This window comes from Leptinotarsa decemlineata, unplaced genomic scaffold (genome assembly GCF_025532065.1).
Source record: "Leptinotarsa decemlineata unplaced genomic scaffold, Ldec_3_MD MMD2_tig00000133_RagTag_RagTag, whole genome shotgun sequence".
NCBI lineage: Eukaryota > Metazoa > Arthropoda > Insecta > Coleoptera > Chrysomelidae > Leptinotarsa > Leptinotarsa decemlineata.
The window spans coordinates 4,029,894-4,045,617 of record NW_027412542.1 but is presented as its reverse complement, the minus strand read 5'-3'; the positions used below and the strand labels follow the sequence as shown (position 1 = coordinate 4,045,617).

Genomic DNA, 15,724 nt, shown 5'->3' with positions numbered 1-15,724 from the left:
TTTCAGTTAAAGTGTTCTTTTAATAATTTATAGATAGAATGAAATATATTCAATGTACAAGTTTGTTTTGAGACACATATACATATTTTCTTAGTCTTAATGGTAACTCATATTAAAACACTATAAATTTTCTAGAATTGGAAGTGCCAACATATATTTTAGTAGTATCTGAAACATACCCCAGGCTTATTTATTGACGGGTTGTACCCCATTACAAGAATATAAAATAGGTATGAATACATTATACATAATCTTATTGACATAGGCCGATATAATTGATGATGCTGTTACATAAATGGCAGATAAATTATGGTTTTGACTATTATTTGACTTACTGCTGGTTAACATTTTCTTTAACTCAATGTCTGTAGATGGTCTGTAGATGGTTTACAGACAATGTAAACAATCACAAGTTATTCACTTCCTATAAGAAATGTATTGGACTGGTCAAACAAGTCATATGAAGGTAAAAGTACATTTGTCACACCACATTTGAATGCATAATGTAGCTATAAATATACAAGAAAAAAATATATATAAAATTTATAAAATCAAGACAGCAAAACTTACATTTTGAAACTTTAGAAATTCATCCACTGTGATAAATATTGACTTGAAGCTGTTAAAATACAAGTATTTTGTGAATGAGCTTTGAAAATTATTCTCATTATTTTCTTTTGTGACGTGAAGGCCTTACCAAGGTGTGCTGAAGAACCCCGGAACAAGTCAATACAACACAGACTGAACTAATCCAACCTCGGAACAAACCATCTGCTGGTTAAAAAGCTTCATTAAAGAAAAAACTTCCTCAAGAACCTTTCTGCTTTCCACTCTTGTTCAATATGTCAATTATATTTTGTGTTTTGTTGCATGCCAATCGCCAATGTCAGTTTGTATTTCTGGGATTATAAGATACATAAAAACATAAGTATTAACCAGGATAGTTTTAATCTTCAAATAGAAATTAATGCACATTCAGAATGTTCCATGTCAAATCATCTCGCAACTAATATAAGCAATGTTAGTTTGTATTTCAATGGTTATGTTAGGTTAGGTCCAAAGTGAAAGGGTCTGTTCGACCCTCCACCGCAACCCGCAAGGGTTTATTGTATTTCAATGACTGAGTTATTTAAAAAAATAAGTATTTTCCAGGATACTTTGAATTTTCAAATAGATGTTACTGTACTTCATGTCAAATAATCTCGCAATTAAAATAAGCCAGTGTTTTCTATAAGTTTTCATAAAAAGACTGCAGTAATACAAATGTAAAACAACATTAATATGTTGTTCATTAAATATTAGACATGTATTTTGATGGATGTATGTGTTCGCAGAAATTGATATATTGCTAGAGGTGTTAAAAAAAACATTTAAACTGGTATCCAAAACTTGAGTATTCTATTATCATATAGTCTTCTTATATTGCTACAAGCGGTTTTTTAGATCAACTGCAATCAAAACAGGAATTAACTTTGAAAACTATTATAAATTTAATATTTTACAAGGTATGGCTTACTCTCATTGGAGAGACGACAAAAATTTCTGAACGTTTGTATGTGTATTTTTTCATTATCCCCAGAAACATTATACGTGCATATATGTAAGGATTATAAAACTTGTTGCAAGATTTACGTACAGTATCTGAAAAACTGAATATTCAATAAATGTAAACAACTTTCAAATAAGAACTGAAGATGAAAACAATTGATGAGAAGCTGTCAAAAAAATATTGCCGTAAAATTTTTTTCTAAGTATTGATTCAGTTTATTATTTTTTAGGGCAATAGAACTTTTTGTCTAATGAATGTCCAGAGAATATTTTTTTTTATTGAATTGCATTCTGAATCCTAAATGGAGTACTTTTTTTATAGAACTCCATCAGCAAATAAGGAACCCCATTATAGATTACGTTACGATAACCCTATCGGTGCAAGCCCTTCTAGAAACTTGGACCATCCCAAACCATTTGATGAAGATGACTTTGACAGATCCCTCAGCTGCCGATCTTCCATGGGTAGATCCATTGGTGCTATCCCTAATTATAATGGTAAGTTTTTTCATTTTCATCAGATATTTTGACACTACAATATATTAGTTTTTTATTCTGAGATCAGAAGAAGAAATTACTTATATTTCGAATACAAATTGACAAATCTGATGATTTTATAGATAACAACTGATATCTAACCTCTTATTCTGCAACATTGTGTTTCAATATAGTGTTTTCAGAATTTTGTCGCAAGTTTTGGTATAGAAATAACAAGGAAAAATAATTTATAACTTTTTGTTATATGAAGGACTTAATTTTCATAGTATAAAATATTAATAAAACTTGATAAACAATGAATCTGCTAAAGTAAAATGAAAAGCAAACTGAAGTTCATGCCAAAAATGTACTGCGTAGTATAAACCACTGAGCAACTTATCATATTCACAAATGTTTGACTACAAATTGAATGATCTAGGGAAAAAATATATCTGCACTTAGCTTTCTCAGAAATGTTCAACGTTTTAGAAAGTAATCCCTTCCTATTCTTAAAACCCAGGTATATTTCATATTACAAATGTCATTCACCCAAACAAGGTATTGTAATGTTACGTTTTTTGTTGGTTCGTAGGTAAGTGACGGTGTAACGGTTTCGTAAAATGGTATTATGCAAATTTTTACAAACAAATGCTCTCCTATTCACTGTCAGAGTGAGTATTGAGTATCCATCCATCCATCCTGTTTCAAATAATATAAATATGAGGTAGCTCATAGCTACCTTATAGCTAGCTTGATAAGTCAAGAATTGGAGGTTAGACTTTATTAATAACGTTAATAAAGTTGAGACATTTGATGATGTTGAGGTTAAAGTAGAAATATTTTCTTCATAGTTTTTCACTTGTCAAAAATTTGTTCAGTTGATATTTCTATTAGAATCTTCAATAAACATTTAAATGTGATTTTAAACTTTGGATAGTATTTAAATTATTGTTTTGGACTTGTGTTTTCAGTTAGAATATGCTTTCTCAAGATTCAGTTCAAACTCTTTGACAAAATTTAATACTTTTACTGATATCTGCTGATCTTGGATATATTAATTTATTCAGCTATGTGTATAAGAATGCAAGTTCTCAATGTTTTTTAAATGAACTGAACATTCATCAAGTGTGTAATTGATATCATCTTGAAAAAACAACCAGAAGACAAAATCTTGAAACAATTTTTGACAAAATTGTGAGATATGTTTAATTTCATTGATTTGCTTATTGCAAAACAGGTTTTCCATTTTTCATAGCATTTTTCTTGTAATCACCTTCTATAATTGTTTTATAATGGTAACATGTTTGTGAAACCTCAATTCTCGAATCATTTTGTTATCCATTGATTTCGATTTAAAGGACTAACAAATGGTTTATGAACATTTCATTATATTTTTCTGTGAACTTTGAGATAGTTCTGTATAATTGTTTGTCTATAGTTAGTGAACTTCAAATCTTGTTACATAGTGTTTTGACAATGAAGTGATTGTATATTTCAGCAAAATGATTTATCAAGTAGAAAATAATCTGTTGGATTGTTTAAGATTTTCGACAGATTACTTTAGAAATATGTGCTATTTACTTCAAGTAAGTTTTATGGATTCCATAATGGAGGCTAATCAAATGATTCTATTTCATCGAATAATTAAAGTTGTATAGTTTCATAGAAGATTCATTTTGATTTTTTTATAATTTTTTAAATCTTTTTACCATTATAATGACTAGAAGAATTCATTGTGAATCTTTCAAAAGTGATATCAATTAGTGCAAAGATGAAGTATGTATTTTTGTATATTTGATAAATATTTGAAACTTGAAGAGAAACCTTTCGAAATGGAAATGAAAAATTTGTTGAGGTGAGGTTATCTGTTTCCAATAGTGTATTCCAAAATTTCCTCGAAAAGCATGTAATTTGTACAAGTGTGTCACTAACCAGTTTTTTTTTTAAATGAAATTATGACTTGTTTTACTGGTGAAAATTATAGTAGATTATATTCAACATCTCATCAAAAAACATTTGTGAAATCATTAAATTGTGTCAGTGAAATAAATTGTATTTATGGAAACTGAATATTTCTAGGAGACCAATTTTGAAAAGAGCTTTTTGACTCTACTTCTTTAAAGAAAAGAAACTGAATTATTAATTCCAGCTCTAAAATATTCATATTTGGTAATTATTAAACAAAAACTAATTTTTGAAATCTATCATTGATTGGGTTGTTGAACTTTTTGTCATTTGAAAAATGACCCAAGTTCTAATTTTAGTGAACTTCAAATCTTGTTACATAGTGTTTATATTATAATTTAATAGATATTACTTAGACTTATTATTTAATAAATGTATGTATTTTATAAAAAATATGTTATTTAACATGCTCCTAATGTAATAAAGTTATTCATTGAAAAATGAAATATTTCTGCAAGAGGTTGGAATGTTTTCAAAATGCTTGAATTTTCAGTTTTATCTTGTATATACGAGATGTGCATATTAGATAATATATTAGTGATATATATATTATATTACTGATAGTGTAAAATAATATTACAAAAATTTCATCATTTTTCAAGTTGGGAGATCTAAATATTTAAACCAATATATTACCCAATGGTTTAAAGAAATGCTGTGATTTCCACTAGTAAAATTTTACCAGGACTTATGTTGCCTCATGTATAGAATTACTAACATTTTGATCCCGATATTTAACATCATTTCAATTAATGTTCCCATAAGAAATATTTGCTTCCCATAGAGTAATTCCTAACTTCAGCCAGAAAACAGCATTTTATATTTCAGACGATAAATGCATGATGTGCTCTTATTTTAATTTTATTTGATATTGTTTATTTGCACATTGTTTTTTTGCATGTTGTACAGTAGTTTCATCATTACGAATGGTACCTAGGCCTGGTTATGGACTTAAATCATCTACTCTGCCCAGTAGAAATGGATATGTGAGTATTAGGTTTAGCTTCAAAGAAAGTGGAAACATAAGTTGAAGGACTTCATTGATTAGGAAACTGTTCCAAAAATAAGTAAAAGGTGTATATAATACAAAAAGAACACACACTCCCGCATATGCTGTATAGTTGCTGAATGTTTAATATATGCTTATGGAATTGTTCATATTTTTATCTGCTATTATTCATACACAGTTGTGAGTGCTCTGCGTCATGTTCCTAAGCCTGGTTACGGTTTGGCGCCAAGATCATATACATTCAGTTCATCTGCTGGTAGTTCAGTTCCTCAAATTCCCGTAAGTTTGAGTCCGCATTACCTGGTTTCTTTTAATATATGTGTTGTCCTGACATTATTATTTTTTAGTTTATGCAGAATGTTTGTTTTTAAGTTTTTCAAGCAATTGTGTGTGTTTTTTTTTACAAAAATTCACTCTCTGTATCCAAGGTAACACTATCATCAACCATCATACAATGTTTCGTACAAGTTAGTAACAAATTATCAATTACATTTTTGGAAACCCATTCTTCTCTACCAATAAACTTTTTCATTGATTCTTGAATGTTTAAGATTGTTCTATGTGTGTTCAAGAAGACATTCTAGAAATGCAATGATGTTTATTACAAAATTAATTAGAAAAGTTTACTAGAATAGGGTATTTGTTACATCGCCACTTTCACAGATTGTTCGTCGTCACGAATAGCAAATATTGTATTTGTTACATGTTTTTAGGTCACGTTAAGAATTCTTTATGTGGATAGCCTTGGGCTCACTTCGGGATGATGGTTAAATCCTATACATTAGGTCGTTTATCTTCTGGATGGCCAAATTAGGTATTTGGCATGCCCTCTACAATTTGAGATTATAATTTTTTTAGATTTTGAGATTCATAAAGTTGTATTGCAATCGCTTTTCTTGACGCTTTCAGTACTATTTTCTAGCCGAACCTTATCATTCTAATGCTGAAAGATCCTTCGAATATAAGGAAGCTTACTTTCTTCTCAGGAAATTCATAAGTGTATTTCTACCTGCTTGTGGAGATGACTTCAAAGAAGAACTATTTGAAGGATGGGCTTACACATAATTTTTACCTGCCTGGTTTCAAAACCAACACGGTTTGGAGTTTGCTACTATTATACCTTTGCATCTATTGAATTGGTATTTGCTCTGAGAAAAATCAATTGGCAACGGTTAGTCTACTTTTTAAAGATGATGTGTAATCCTCAAAACTCTAAAGCACATATAATGAAGATATTTTAGAATAAACTATTTATTTAGAGTTTTCATCCATTGATTAGGTGGAGTTGATACATTTTTCAGAATCATTTCATCCATTCATTTGCTATAAATGTTTTTTCAAACATCATTTCTATTTTTGATCTTATTTTGAATCAGTTATATCACCATTCTTACTTCCATCATCAGGAGAGTGAATTTTTCACCTATCTTCTTTGCATGTTAATTGTCAAGTGTGTTGTATCATGGTTTGGGTATAATCTGTTTGTATTTTATAATGAATAGTAGCATTGCGTAAATTTTTGGTTACTCAGAGGTCACTTCAAGTTCTCAATTCATAAAGAAAATATTTTTATTTTATAATATATTTTAAAATAATAATAGCGTAATAGTGTAATAGCGTAAAAAAAGTAATTTTCTCTTTTAACCCAATTTTAGAAATGGAATGTTACAGACTTACAGATATGTGTTCACAGTATTTGGTAAATTTCTCACATTGAGTGATTTATATTCTGCTATTTCTGTTTTGTATAACTTTATACAGGGTTGTTCCAAAGTCATAGGTCAAAAGAATGAAATATCCGCATACATTTTTATACGTTTTCTTAAATGTTGTTGATAATGTTTCTTCTTAAATGTTTGAGGTTAGAATAAAAGTGAAAACAATATTTAAAACCAAATTATTCATGATGTTTCTATTTTTATATTCAATATCGTCTTTGAATGAACATAAAACCTACAAGTTTTTTCAACATTGATCAATCTTTTGCCTACTACTTTCTTATCTCACGTTTATTTGAAATCTCTGATTTTTAAATTCGAATAACAGTTTTGTTTTTGATAGAGTTTTACACTGACTACTCAATTTTACATTACCTACCTGAATGAATATTACATAATAAGTACTTCTTTCATGAAAATTTATTCAAGAACGGAATTCCAAAAGATCCTTTGCAATAAAACAAAATAAACATATTGAAAAAACACATTTTTATTAAAAAAACCACAAAAAATAACTATCTTGAGTCATCAGCATGTGATCTATAAGATGGTGTTCTGTATATTTTGAATTTCATTAATGCCCGAAACAGTAATAAATATGTCTTTGAGTGAGTTTTGAAGGGATAAAGATGGGAATGGACCTTTTGAGCAATATTTTAATACCATTAGAAGATTCGTCATAGAAATGAATTTGGTTACATCATTTTTGAGACAATCTCTCGATCAGCAGCATTATTCCTCTAACTCTTACATTTAAACTTTTTATCTTCCCAAGTTCCAACTTGTCAGATGGAAGAAAAAAAATTGCGTAATTTTTTGGGTGAGTTTTGGATTTTTCACTCTAAGTAAATTTTTTTTAAGGACAAAACACAAACATTCAGGAAAATCCTCAAGGCGCTCTAAGAGCGGTGCCTGTGCGAAAGTAGTGATTGACATTGGATTTGAATCGCTTGAGATTAAATAAATCCATTGGAAAAAACTTTGTCAGTAAGTTAATTCCACATAAATGCAGTTCTCCAAATTGAAGAGTTCTTGAACAGTGAAGTTCGAGGTGTACTGAATTGAACCTCAAAACGATGACCAGCCACAGTCCGTCGCATATTTCTGATAATTGCATACGAAAAACCAGATTTTTAAACAGGTTTGTTTTTGTATAGAGATATTTCTCTTTTTTGATTGATTCATGACTTTGGACACCTTATATATAAGTTAGAATAAAATTTAGGAAATTATATCTTTATTGATTGTTCATTTTTCTCACTTCATGTGACCTCTAGAAACCATGTACCCAGTTTCAATTATTTTATTCAAATTTTTATTAGCTGAGTGTTAGGTTCCCTAATTTTGATATCAACCTGAGAATTCGTTCAGCAGAAACTCTTATAATGGTTTATATTTGCTGGTTTATAACTTTTAATATTTTCTTCAAAGAGATTTGAGTAAGATTTCAATTAACAATTTCAATTCAACAGATAAAGTTCACTGCCGCTGCACAGATTGATGTTTAAAATTTTAATCTGCGTTTAAGTAATAATTTCAAAAATCAAAATAAAGAGCCCTAAGTAATTCAGATGACAGCAATGGAATTGATGCATCACGAATTATTTTGAAAACCGAATTCTTAAAGATCATCAAAACTAAGGAAACATGTTCGTAGTGAAAAACATGCAAGCTGCTTTCTGACATATCTGCAGATCCAGTCAATCTTCATCATCAGGATAGTTCTAATTGGGTTTTCAGAAGTATACTGAATACTCCAAAAATATTTGTATATTTGGACATCTTCAAATACAATTCTTATGAAGTGCAAGTATTTGAATTCACAATTATTTATCAAAACAGATAATTCAAATGGAAAGTATATCTAAGCTTGATAGGTGTGCATTGGCTCAACGGTAGTCTCTTTGACTAGGTATTCTTTTTGTGAGAATTTGGATTGATTTTTCTATGTTACATGGCTAACGAGACATGGATAGGTAATTTTGAATATAATTTATCCAGAACACTAGGTTGAAAAATTTATGTATTTTTTCCGAAGTCATGGTTCACAATATCAGAAAGCAGCAGCATAGATATTTTTTTTTGCAAAAAATGCTGACTCATTCACTGTCGGTTTGTTTTGTAATATCGTTGTCTTAATAACGAGTTGATTATTCACAGGGTGATTATTCGTTTAGTGGAATGGGTGTTAAAACTCATAGCACGGACTTCAGTAGTGGAAAATCAGATAGTAAGTATATTTGTCAACAGCATCTTTGTCTCGGTACAATATAATTATATTTGAAAAACTTTTGTTAGGTCGTACAGAAGATATATTGAACAAAATTCAAAGTACTATCTGTGATCCTCTGTAACACCTTTTTTTACGAACAAGATGAACTAAATTTTTTTCCACATTTTTTGAGGTACTTATTGCTAAGGTTTGACAAAGACGACATGGAATTATTATTGCTCTATTTTTATTGAAATATCTTCTGGTATACGAGTTTAAATGGTATCCAAGGTATCAAATCAGTTCTTTTGAACTGTAGTTCCAGTTGTAGTTGCTTTTAATGCTTTTTTATTGCTCTGATTGCACCAAGAAGAAAAATAAAATGCTTTCTGAGAATAAAATGGGTGATTTAGTTTATTTTGCTACGCCATAAATTGGCTTCACTCATCGGAGTGGTTCAGGGTTACTATTTGTAAATTTCAGTGAAAAAAAACAGATTAGGTATTATTTGAATAGTAAAGTGGATGAATGTTGTTATAATATCTCACAAACTTCGATAGCAATGGATTGAAAGTTACGGAGAAAAATTACAGTATTCAGCAATGTAATTTCCAGTGATTTCTGAAAATAACTTCAAAAATGGATTTTTCTGTTAACCATCTGTTTTCCCTATATGGATGGCCACTTTTAGTTGAGACTAGGGCGAATTGAGGATAAACAAGTGAATTTTTAACGGGCGAATTCAAAATGAAATATAATTTTTTTGTCTTCTAATAAATTTTGAGGTAGATCTGAAATTTCTTAAAGTATCTGCACAAACAGTTTATCACTGCATAAAGCCTGGAAATTATTATAAAGCTTTGGTCTATTTCTGAAAGTTGCCCTTAACTGCATGTTTTGAGTTAAGTCACATATCGTTGAAATTCACTTGCGTGAAGGGTTTCTTTTGATCATTTTTGATATGTAAGACTTTTGATTGATTTTTTTGAAATTCCTCTATCAAGAAATGTAATCACTTCTACGGTTACGTACACAGAAACACCAATACATCTATAGAAAATAATTTTAAAATTCAAGGGTCATTGGTTATGCCAGTGCATGTGTTTTATTTTTAATGCTTAGACTAATATATGCTCTCAGTTTTTGATGATCAACTTTTAACTAGTTCTAATGAAGGCACAATACCCCCTAGTGGTAGTGTTTTCGACTTTTTGGGACCTTTAATAAATATTAATTGAAAATGGTCAAATCTTTGTGGACGAATTGTGACATTTTATACTAATGAAGCATATTTTGGCTTAGATTCAGTAACTGATTTTGATATGAGATACGACTTTCTGCAATGAGCAAGTATGTAAAACTTATACCTTTTCTTCAGTTTCCACTGGATCCATCACGGATGTCGAACGATGCGCCCTGGTATGTAAATAATGCTTATTCAATATGTTCTATGGCTGTAGGCTTGCTTTTGTTCACTTGTAAATTTATTTACTAACTCATTTCTAACCTTCAATAACAATTTGTAGTCAATTAGATTTTAAGAAGGATGTGTCTCAGTTGAATATACTGTTACAGATTACTCGTGTTTTATAGTTTCTCACTGCTTATGTGACTAGTTTTTTTTCAAACATTATTCTCTTACATTCTGAAATTTTTTCGGAGGTAATTAATAAATCAAAGTGAATTTGTCTAACGACTAGCTTTCTCTACAAGTCGGTTACATTCTATTCCTCAGTCAAAGTAGAGTAAAAACCATTGTGGCAATACCCATTTTGCTCAAGTTTTTTCGACATGGAAACACATATACCTACTCTTTGTTGAAAATAGCACATATCTGGTTGAACATAATTCAGCAAAAATGAACTATTTCAACAAAAATGTGTGAGAATTCTAAGCTTTTTCCGCTACTCCAATTTATTTGTATACACCAATAACTTCTCTTAGGCGAGTGGTTTACCGTTCAAAAGGAGCATAAAAATACAATGTAACCGACAATAAAATGGCGCTGACCTAAAAACTAGTGGAATCAATTCATTTCCTCATTGCCAGTAAGGAGCTTTTCATTTTTTATATGAATGATCTCCAATATAAAACTGTTTGTCATTTCGTGTTGTAGGCCGCCTTCTGTTGAAATTTCTTCCTAACGTTTCGCTGGCATCTTTAGAGGTCCAAGATTGGAGAGATTTCCGATCCGAAACAATATACAGCTTCAAAAGATGGCCGCGAAAGCCTAAATCTCTATAATACATACTTCGTTACTAACAAAAACGTTAAACTAAAAAAAACTACGCAGAAATTTTTTTTAAGTTGATAAAAAATAAATACTATTTTCTTTGATAATTCATATCAAATCATTTTGATCGTTTTTGTGTATAATTTCTGAGAGTTGTACTTCGACATAGTATTTTTATGTGACCTGTTTAATTTCATTTTTGTTATGTCATGATTGATATATGTTATTGCCTTAGTAAGAGATCTTAGATCTCTGAAACCAAATTGACGATTATTTAAACATTTTGAATTTTCTAAAAAGCTGATCATTGTATTTTTCATTATGATCTTTCATTGGTACAATTTACCAAGTGAACAGGTGAACCACTCAAAACATTGACAACCTGCTTCAAAATTTTTGAAAGAATATCATACAGATGCATTGCTGATGAATTTTTCAAAGAGTTCACATGTTACAAATCTGAGATATTGGTATAAAAGAAAGAGAAGATTTCGTTTTTTTTCTTACTAATATCCACACCATTTCTTCCTGTTTCAGGAGTGTTTTCATCTAGATTATTGATTATATTCACACTGTAATCATCAGCGGTTCTTTAGATAAAATTCCATTCATATGTTGTGAATTTTGCTTATTTTATTTTTTTGTGTAAAAGGATTTCAAGTTATTATGTTGTCCTCTACACTCCGTATGGTCGGTGTCTGACTACAAATAGGCGACATAAAAACTTAAGGCGAAGTTTACCGTCAATAGCGAAATATTTCACTAAGAAGCTACTCTTCAATTTAACCTAAAAACACTGTTTATTTAATAAATAAATATTTAATGTCGGAAATGATATAAACTGAATAATTCATAAGAAATGTTTATTAAAAACATCAAAGTACAAATCTCAAAAATTATTTTGGGTAAAGAGTAGTCAGAAAGATTTGGTGAAAACGGACATATTTATTTTTGATTTATGACTGGAAAGAACGCATTCTCCAAAAAATATCGGATAAAAAAGTATTTATTTTGCCAAATTGACTTGAAAGAGTCAAGATAAATTGAGAACCGTTAGGATAAAAGAAAAATTATTTAGGATTTTTGTTGGCAAAATAGGTTTTATCTCTTTTTGATCATTTTCTTATATTTTTATGCATCTTGTGTGAGGTGGGCCACACCAGTATTTCAATTGAATATGTATTCAAAAATGTTTTCTTCTTGTTATTGCAATGCTTTTTAGTTTTTTTATGGTGGAATTATATTTTCTGTATTTTATTTCATTGTTTGCATGTTGTAGAATATATTTTTAATGATACGATCTTATGGGTTATTTAAAAAACAAAATTTCAAATCCTTCGTGTGATAATGAAGAACTTGCTACGCATGAATACTCGAAATGGTTCATTATTTTTCTATCATTTTTCCAGAATATGTATAGTATGTAAACAGGAATATTGAGGAAAGTCGCTTGTCATGTTTTTCGAGGTTTTTAATCTAATTCTGAAACTGTAATTATTAATGTTGCTCATTCTAATAAGGAACCAATGTCTTTCATCTTAATCTATGATTCCGGATATCAAAAACAATGACATTCATGAAATAGGTAAAATGAGTGATTCTTTGATGAAAAGAACCAATGCCATGTTCTAATATCTACCCAAAAAAATGCAGGTTATGAATTTGTGAATTTCAGTTTATAAAAATATAATAGTTCAATTTCCCGGTCTATGTGATGGACGATATATGTGATAAAATGAAAAATAAATACTACCCTAGGAGGGTTATGAATCAACATCCAGTGCAGTCTACTTTAAATAAAAATTTATTTGATGGACTATTTTTTATTCAGTACAAGAACTCTTTTCCTTTGAAAATTCAGCAGCAATCAAAAGAAAAACATTTGTAGAAAATAATATGCAGTTGATGGTCCACTCTATGTCAAATAAATACTCAGTTCAAATCGGTTTTGGATTGTCTGTTTCTCATATAAACGGAGTTATAGAACTGTTGGCGAGCTTCATAACATACATTTCTTTTCGGTTTCGAAATTTGTGTTTTACTTCAATTAATATTCATTTATTAATGTAATTACCATATCGAATATTGTGTTGCCAGAATGCAGAATTGCCAATATCAACAACGTACACAGGGGGACTGGGACGCTACCCGGGCGGGTACTCATCACAAGTTCGACGCTCCCTGCCAAACATGGCGCATACGATGCTAATAAACGAACCGGCAAAAATCTACCCCTACCATTTACTTGTGATCACTAATTATCGACTGCCAGCGGATGTAGATAGGTGTAACTTAGAAGTGAGTATGCCATTCATTAATTTAAAAAAAAAACTAATTAATACTGTTTATTGTATGATTTCCACTGTAAAGGGTTTTACAAAAACCGCGACACGTGTTTTGCTATACAATAGCTATACAAATTATTTTATTTTACGCTTGAAAAAGCTATTGTATAGTCATACACGTGTCGCGGTTTTTGTAAGCAGTATTAATTAGTTTTAATATGGATTTTCATCAAGTATCGGCCAATTCAATACAATTTTTTTTTAGTTTAGCAGCCTGTACACTGAAAGCACTATTTTCCATATATCTATAATTTTATTAATATTTTTAATCGCGTTTCTATTTGTGTGGAAGCTCTTTCTATTCTACCCCACCACTGCTACCCAGACTCATTTCATTGAGTATTTATTGTTAGTTCTAACTATGTTACACATAAGCGGATGCGGTAAAACATTTCCGTGGATGGTACTGGGAATAATTAAGGGTTATATTTATGTGTAAGGATACTTTGACAGTGCTCAGCTCCGACTGATCATAATCTGGATCTAAAGAACAAATCATGAATTTAATTTTTTTAGTCAAAAAATAGATGTTATAGGTGAGTGTTTTTTATATGTAATAATTTTTCAAGACTATTAAGACTTTTCTGCTGATAAAATTATAGTCAGTTAAATATTTTTACAAGTATTTCATTTTACAATAAGTAATAATATAATGAAATGGGTTATTCCTTTTTTTATTACACATTGCAAGATTTTCACTTAACAGTTCCCAAAACCGCAACATGTGTTTCTTTAAATTGCTTGTTCAGACATGTTCAACACATTTAAAACATGTACACTACACCTTTTTGAAGACATAGAAGCGGAAAAATGTAAATAACCGATCTCAGTTTTTTTAAATTATTTCGAAAACAGTGACGGTAGCAATTTGGGTTGGTTTAAAACAAATACAATACACTACTCCTCTCAATAATGCTGGTATCCGAGTAAAATTTTTCGCTCAAAAACTCTTACACAGAGTAATAGCATTTCTGTTACAAAAACTTTCTTTTCATTTTGTGAGTAATATTTTGTTTACATATAAATAGGAATTTTCTGTCCGATTGATAATCTGGAAAAACATAAATTGATTTTTCAGTGAAATTTGAATTAGGGTCTTTGCATAAAGAATTGATAGTCTGTTCAATTTATTTATTCAAGAATATCAGTTTTGAAGATATTGAATGATATTAGATATAGACATTATCCTTATGGTGTTCCTAATTTCAATAAGCTCTGATCTAATACAGTTAATAATAAATGTTTATTCACGACATTTTATAATATATACATCGGAAATAATAAACAAACTTCTAAATAAACTAATAATAACCTTGAGAAGTGAAACTTGTGCCAAGATAAGTCATAAAAAAAGATCATCTTTATAAATACAATCTCACATATATTCATATAAAAAGTATATGAACATATGTGAAAAAAAGAAGATAACATATGAATACATACATTTGAAATATGTGGTCAATAACAATATATGAATTGAATAAAATTATTCAGGAATGTAGTTGATGAAATGTATATCATGATTCATTGAAATTCATTATATCATGGAAAACAATTCGTGAAGTCTCTATTATCCATTCATTAATTTTATTTTTATATGAAAAAAAAAAGTTTGGAATTTTTCATATAATGAGGCAGCTTATCAAATATATAAGGAATTATATATGTACATGTAATTTTTTTGTGATATCGCTTTCTTCACTCATTTTTGAAGAATATGTAAATTTATTTCTTGTATCATATTCATGATTATTATATTGAACGTTTGATTTATTTTTACACATAAAAATCAAAAGATTATAAAAATATTGACATATACATTTTTTTACTAATTTTGAAAAGTTCTTCACCTGAAAAATCATATTTTTTATTATATATTATTTTTAGAAAGTATTTTTGAATAACTTCAAGTTTAGTCAAGTAGGTTCTACTCACTCCGCCCCAGCCTAATTATTCCATATTGTAGTTGTGATTGAACCAGAGCAAAATAAAGTAAATTTAAATGGTGTATACTCAAGAATTTTTTTAAATATTTGAATTTCGGCAGGAGGATCCTAAATTTTTTCAGCAAATAATTAATTTGATGATCCCATCTCAAATGTATGTAAATCATTGTGCCCAAGTACTTGAAGATTTCGATACTCTCACTAATTTTTGATGGACTTGATTTTGGTGAAAATTTTTGGCAAGAACTAAAAGTTAACTATTTGGTTTTTT

At 29.4% G+C, this 15,724-nt stretch overlaps 1 protein-coding gene across 11 annotated transcripts in view; it reads left to right on the top strand.

Annotated features, from left to right (window-relative positions):
* Positions 1-15,724, top strand: part of Unc-115a (actin binding LIM protein Uncoordinated 115a) — a 46,912-nt gene that overhangs the window by 28,170 nt on the left and 3,018 nt on the right. For 2 of the 11 annotated variants that reach the window (XM_074172594.1, XM_023163491.2), the window contains 5 exons: positions 1,871-2,046; positions 5,178-5,278; positions 8,878-8,947; positions 10,308-10,348; positions 13,260-13,460. In XM_074172594.1, coding sequence (XP_074028695.1) covers positions 1,871-2,046; positions 5,178-5,278; positions 8,878-8,947; positions 10,308-10,348; positions 13,260-13,460 — 589 coding nt within the window. Of the gene's footprint in view, positions 1-1,870; positions 2,047-4,899; positions 4,977-5,177; positions 5,279-8,877; positions 8,948-10,307; positions 10,349-13,259; positions 13,461-15,724 lie in introns of those variants that run through there. The other 9 variants (XM_023163494.2, XM_023163492.2, XM_023163495.2 and 6 more) reach the window with 9 other exon arrangements.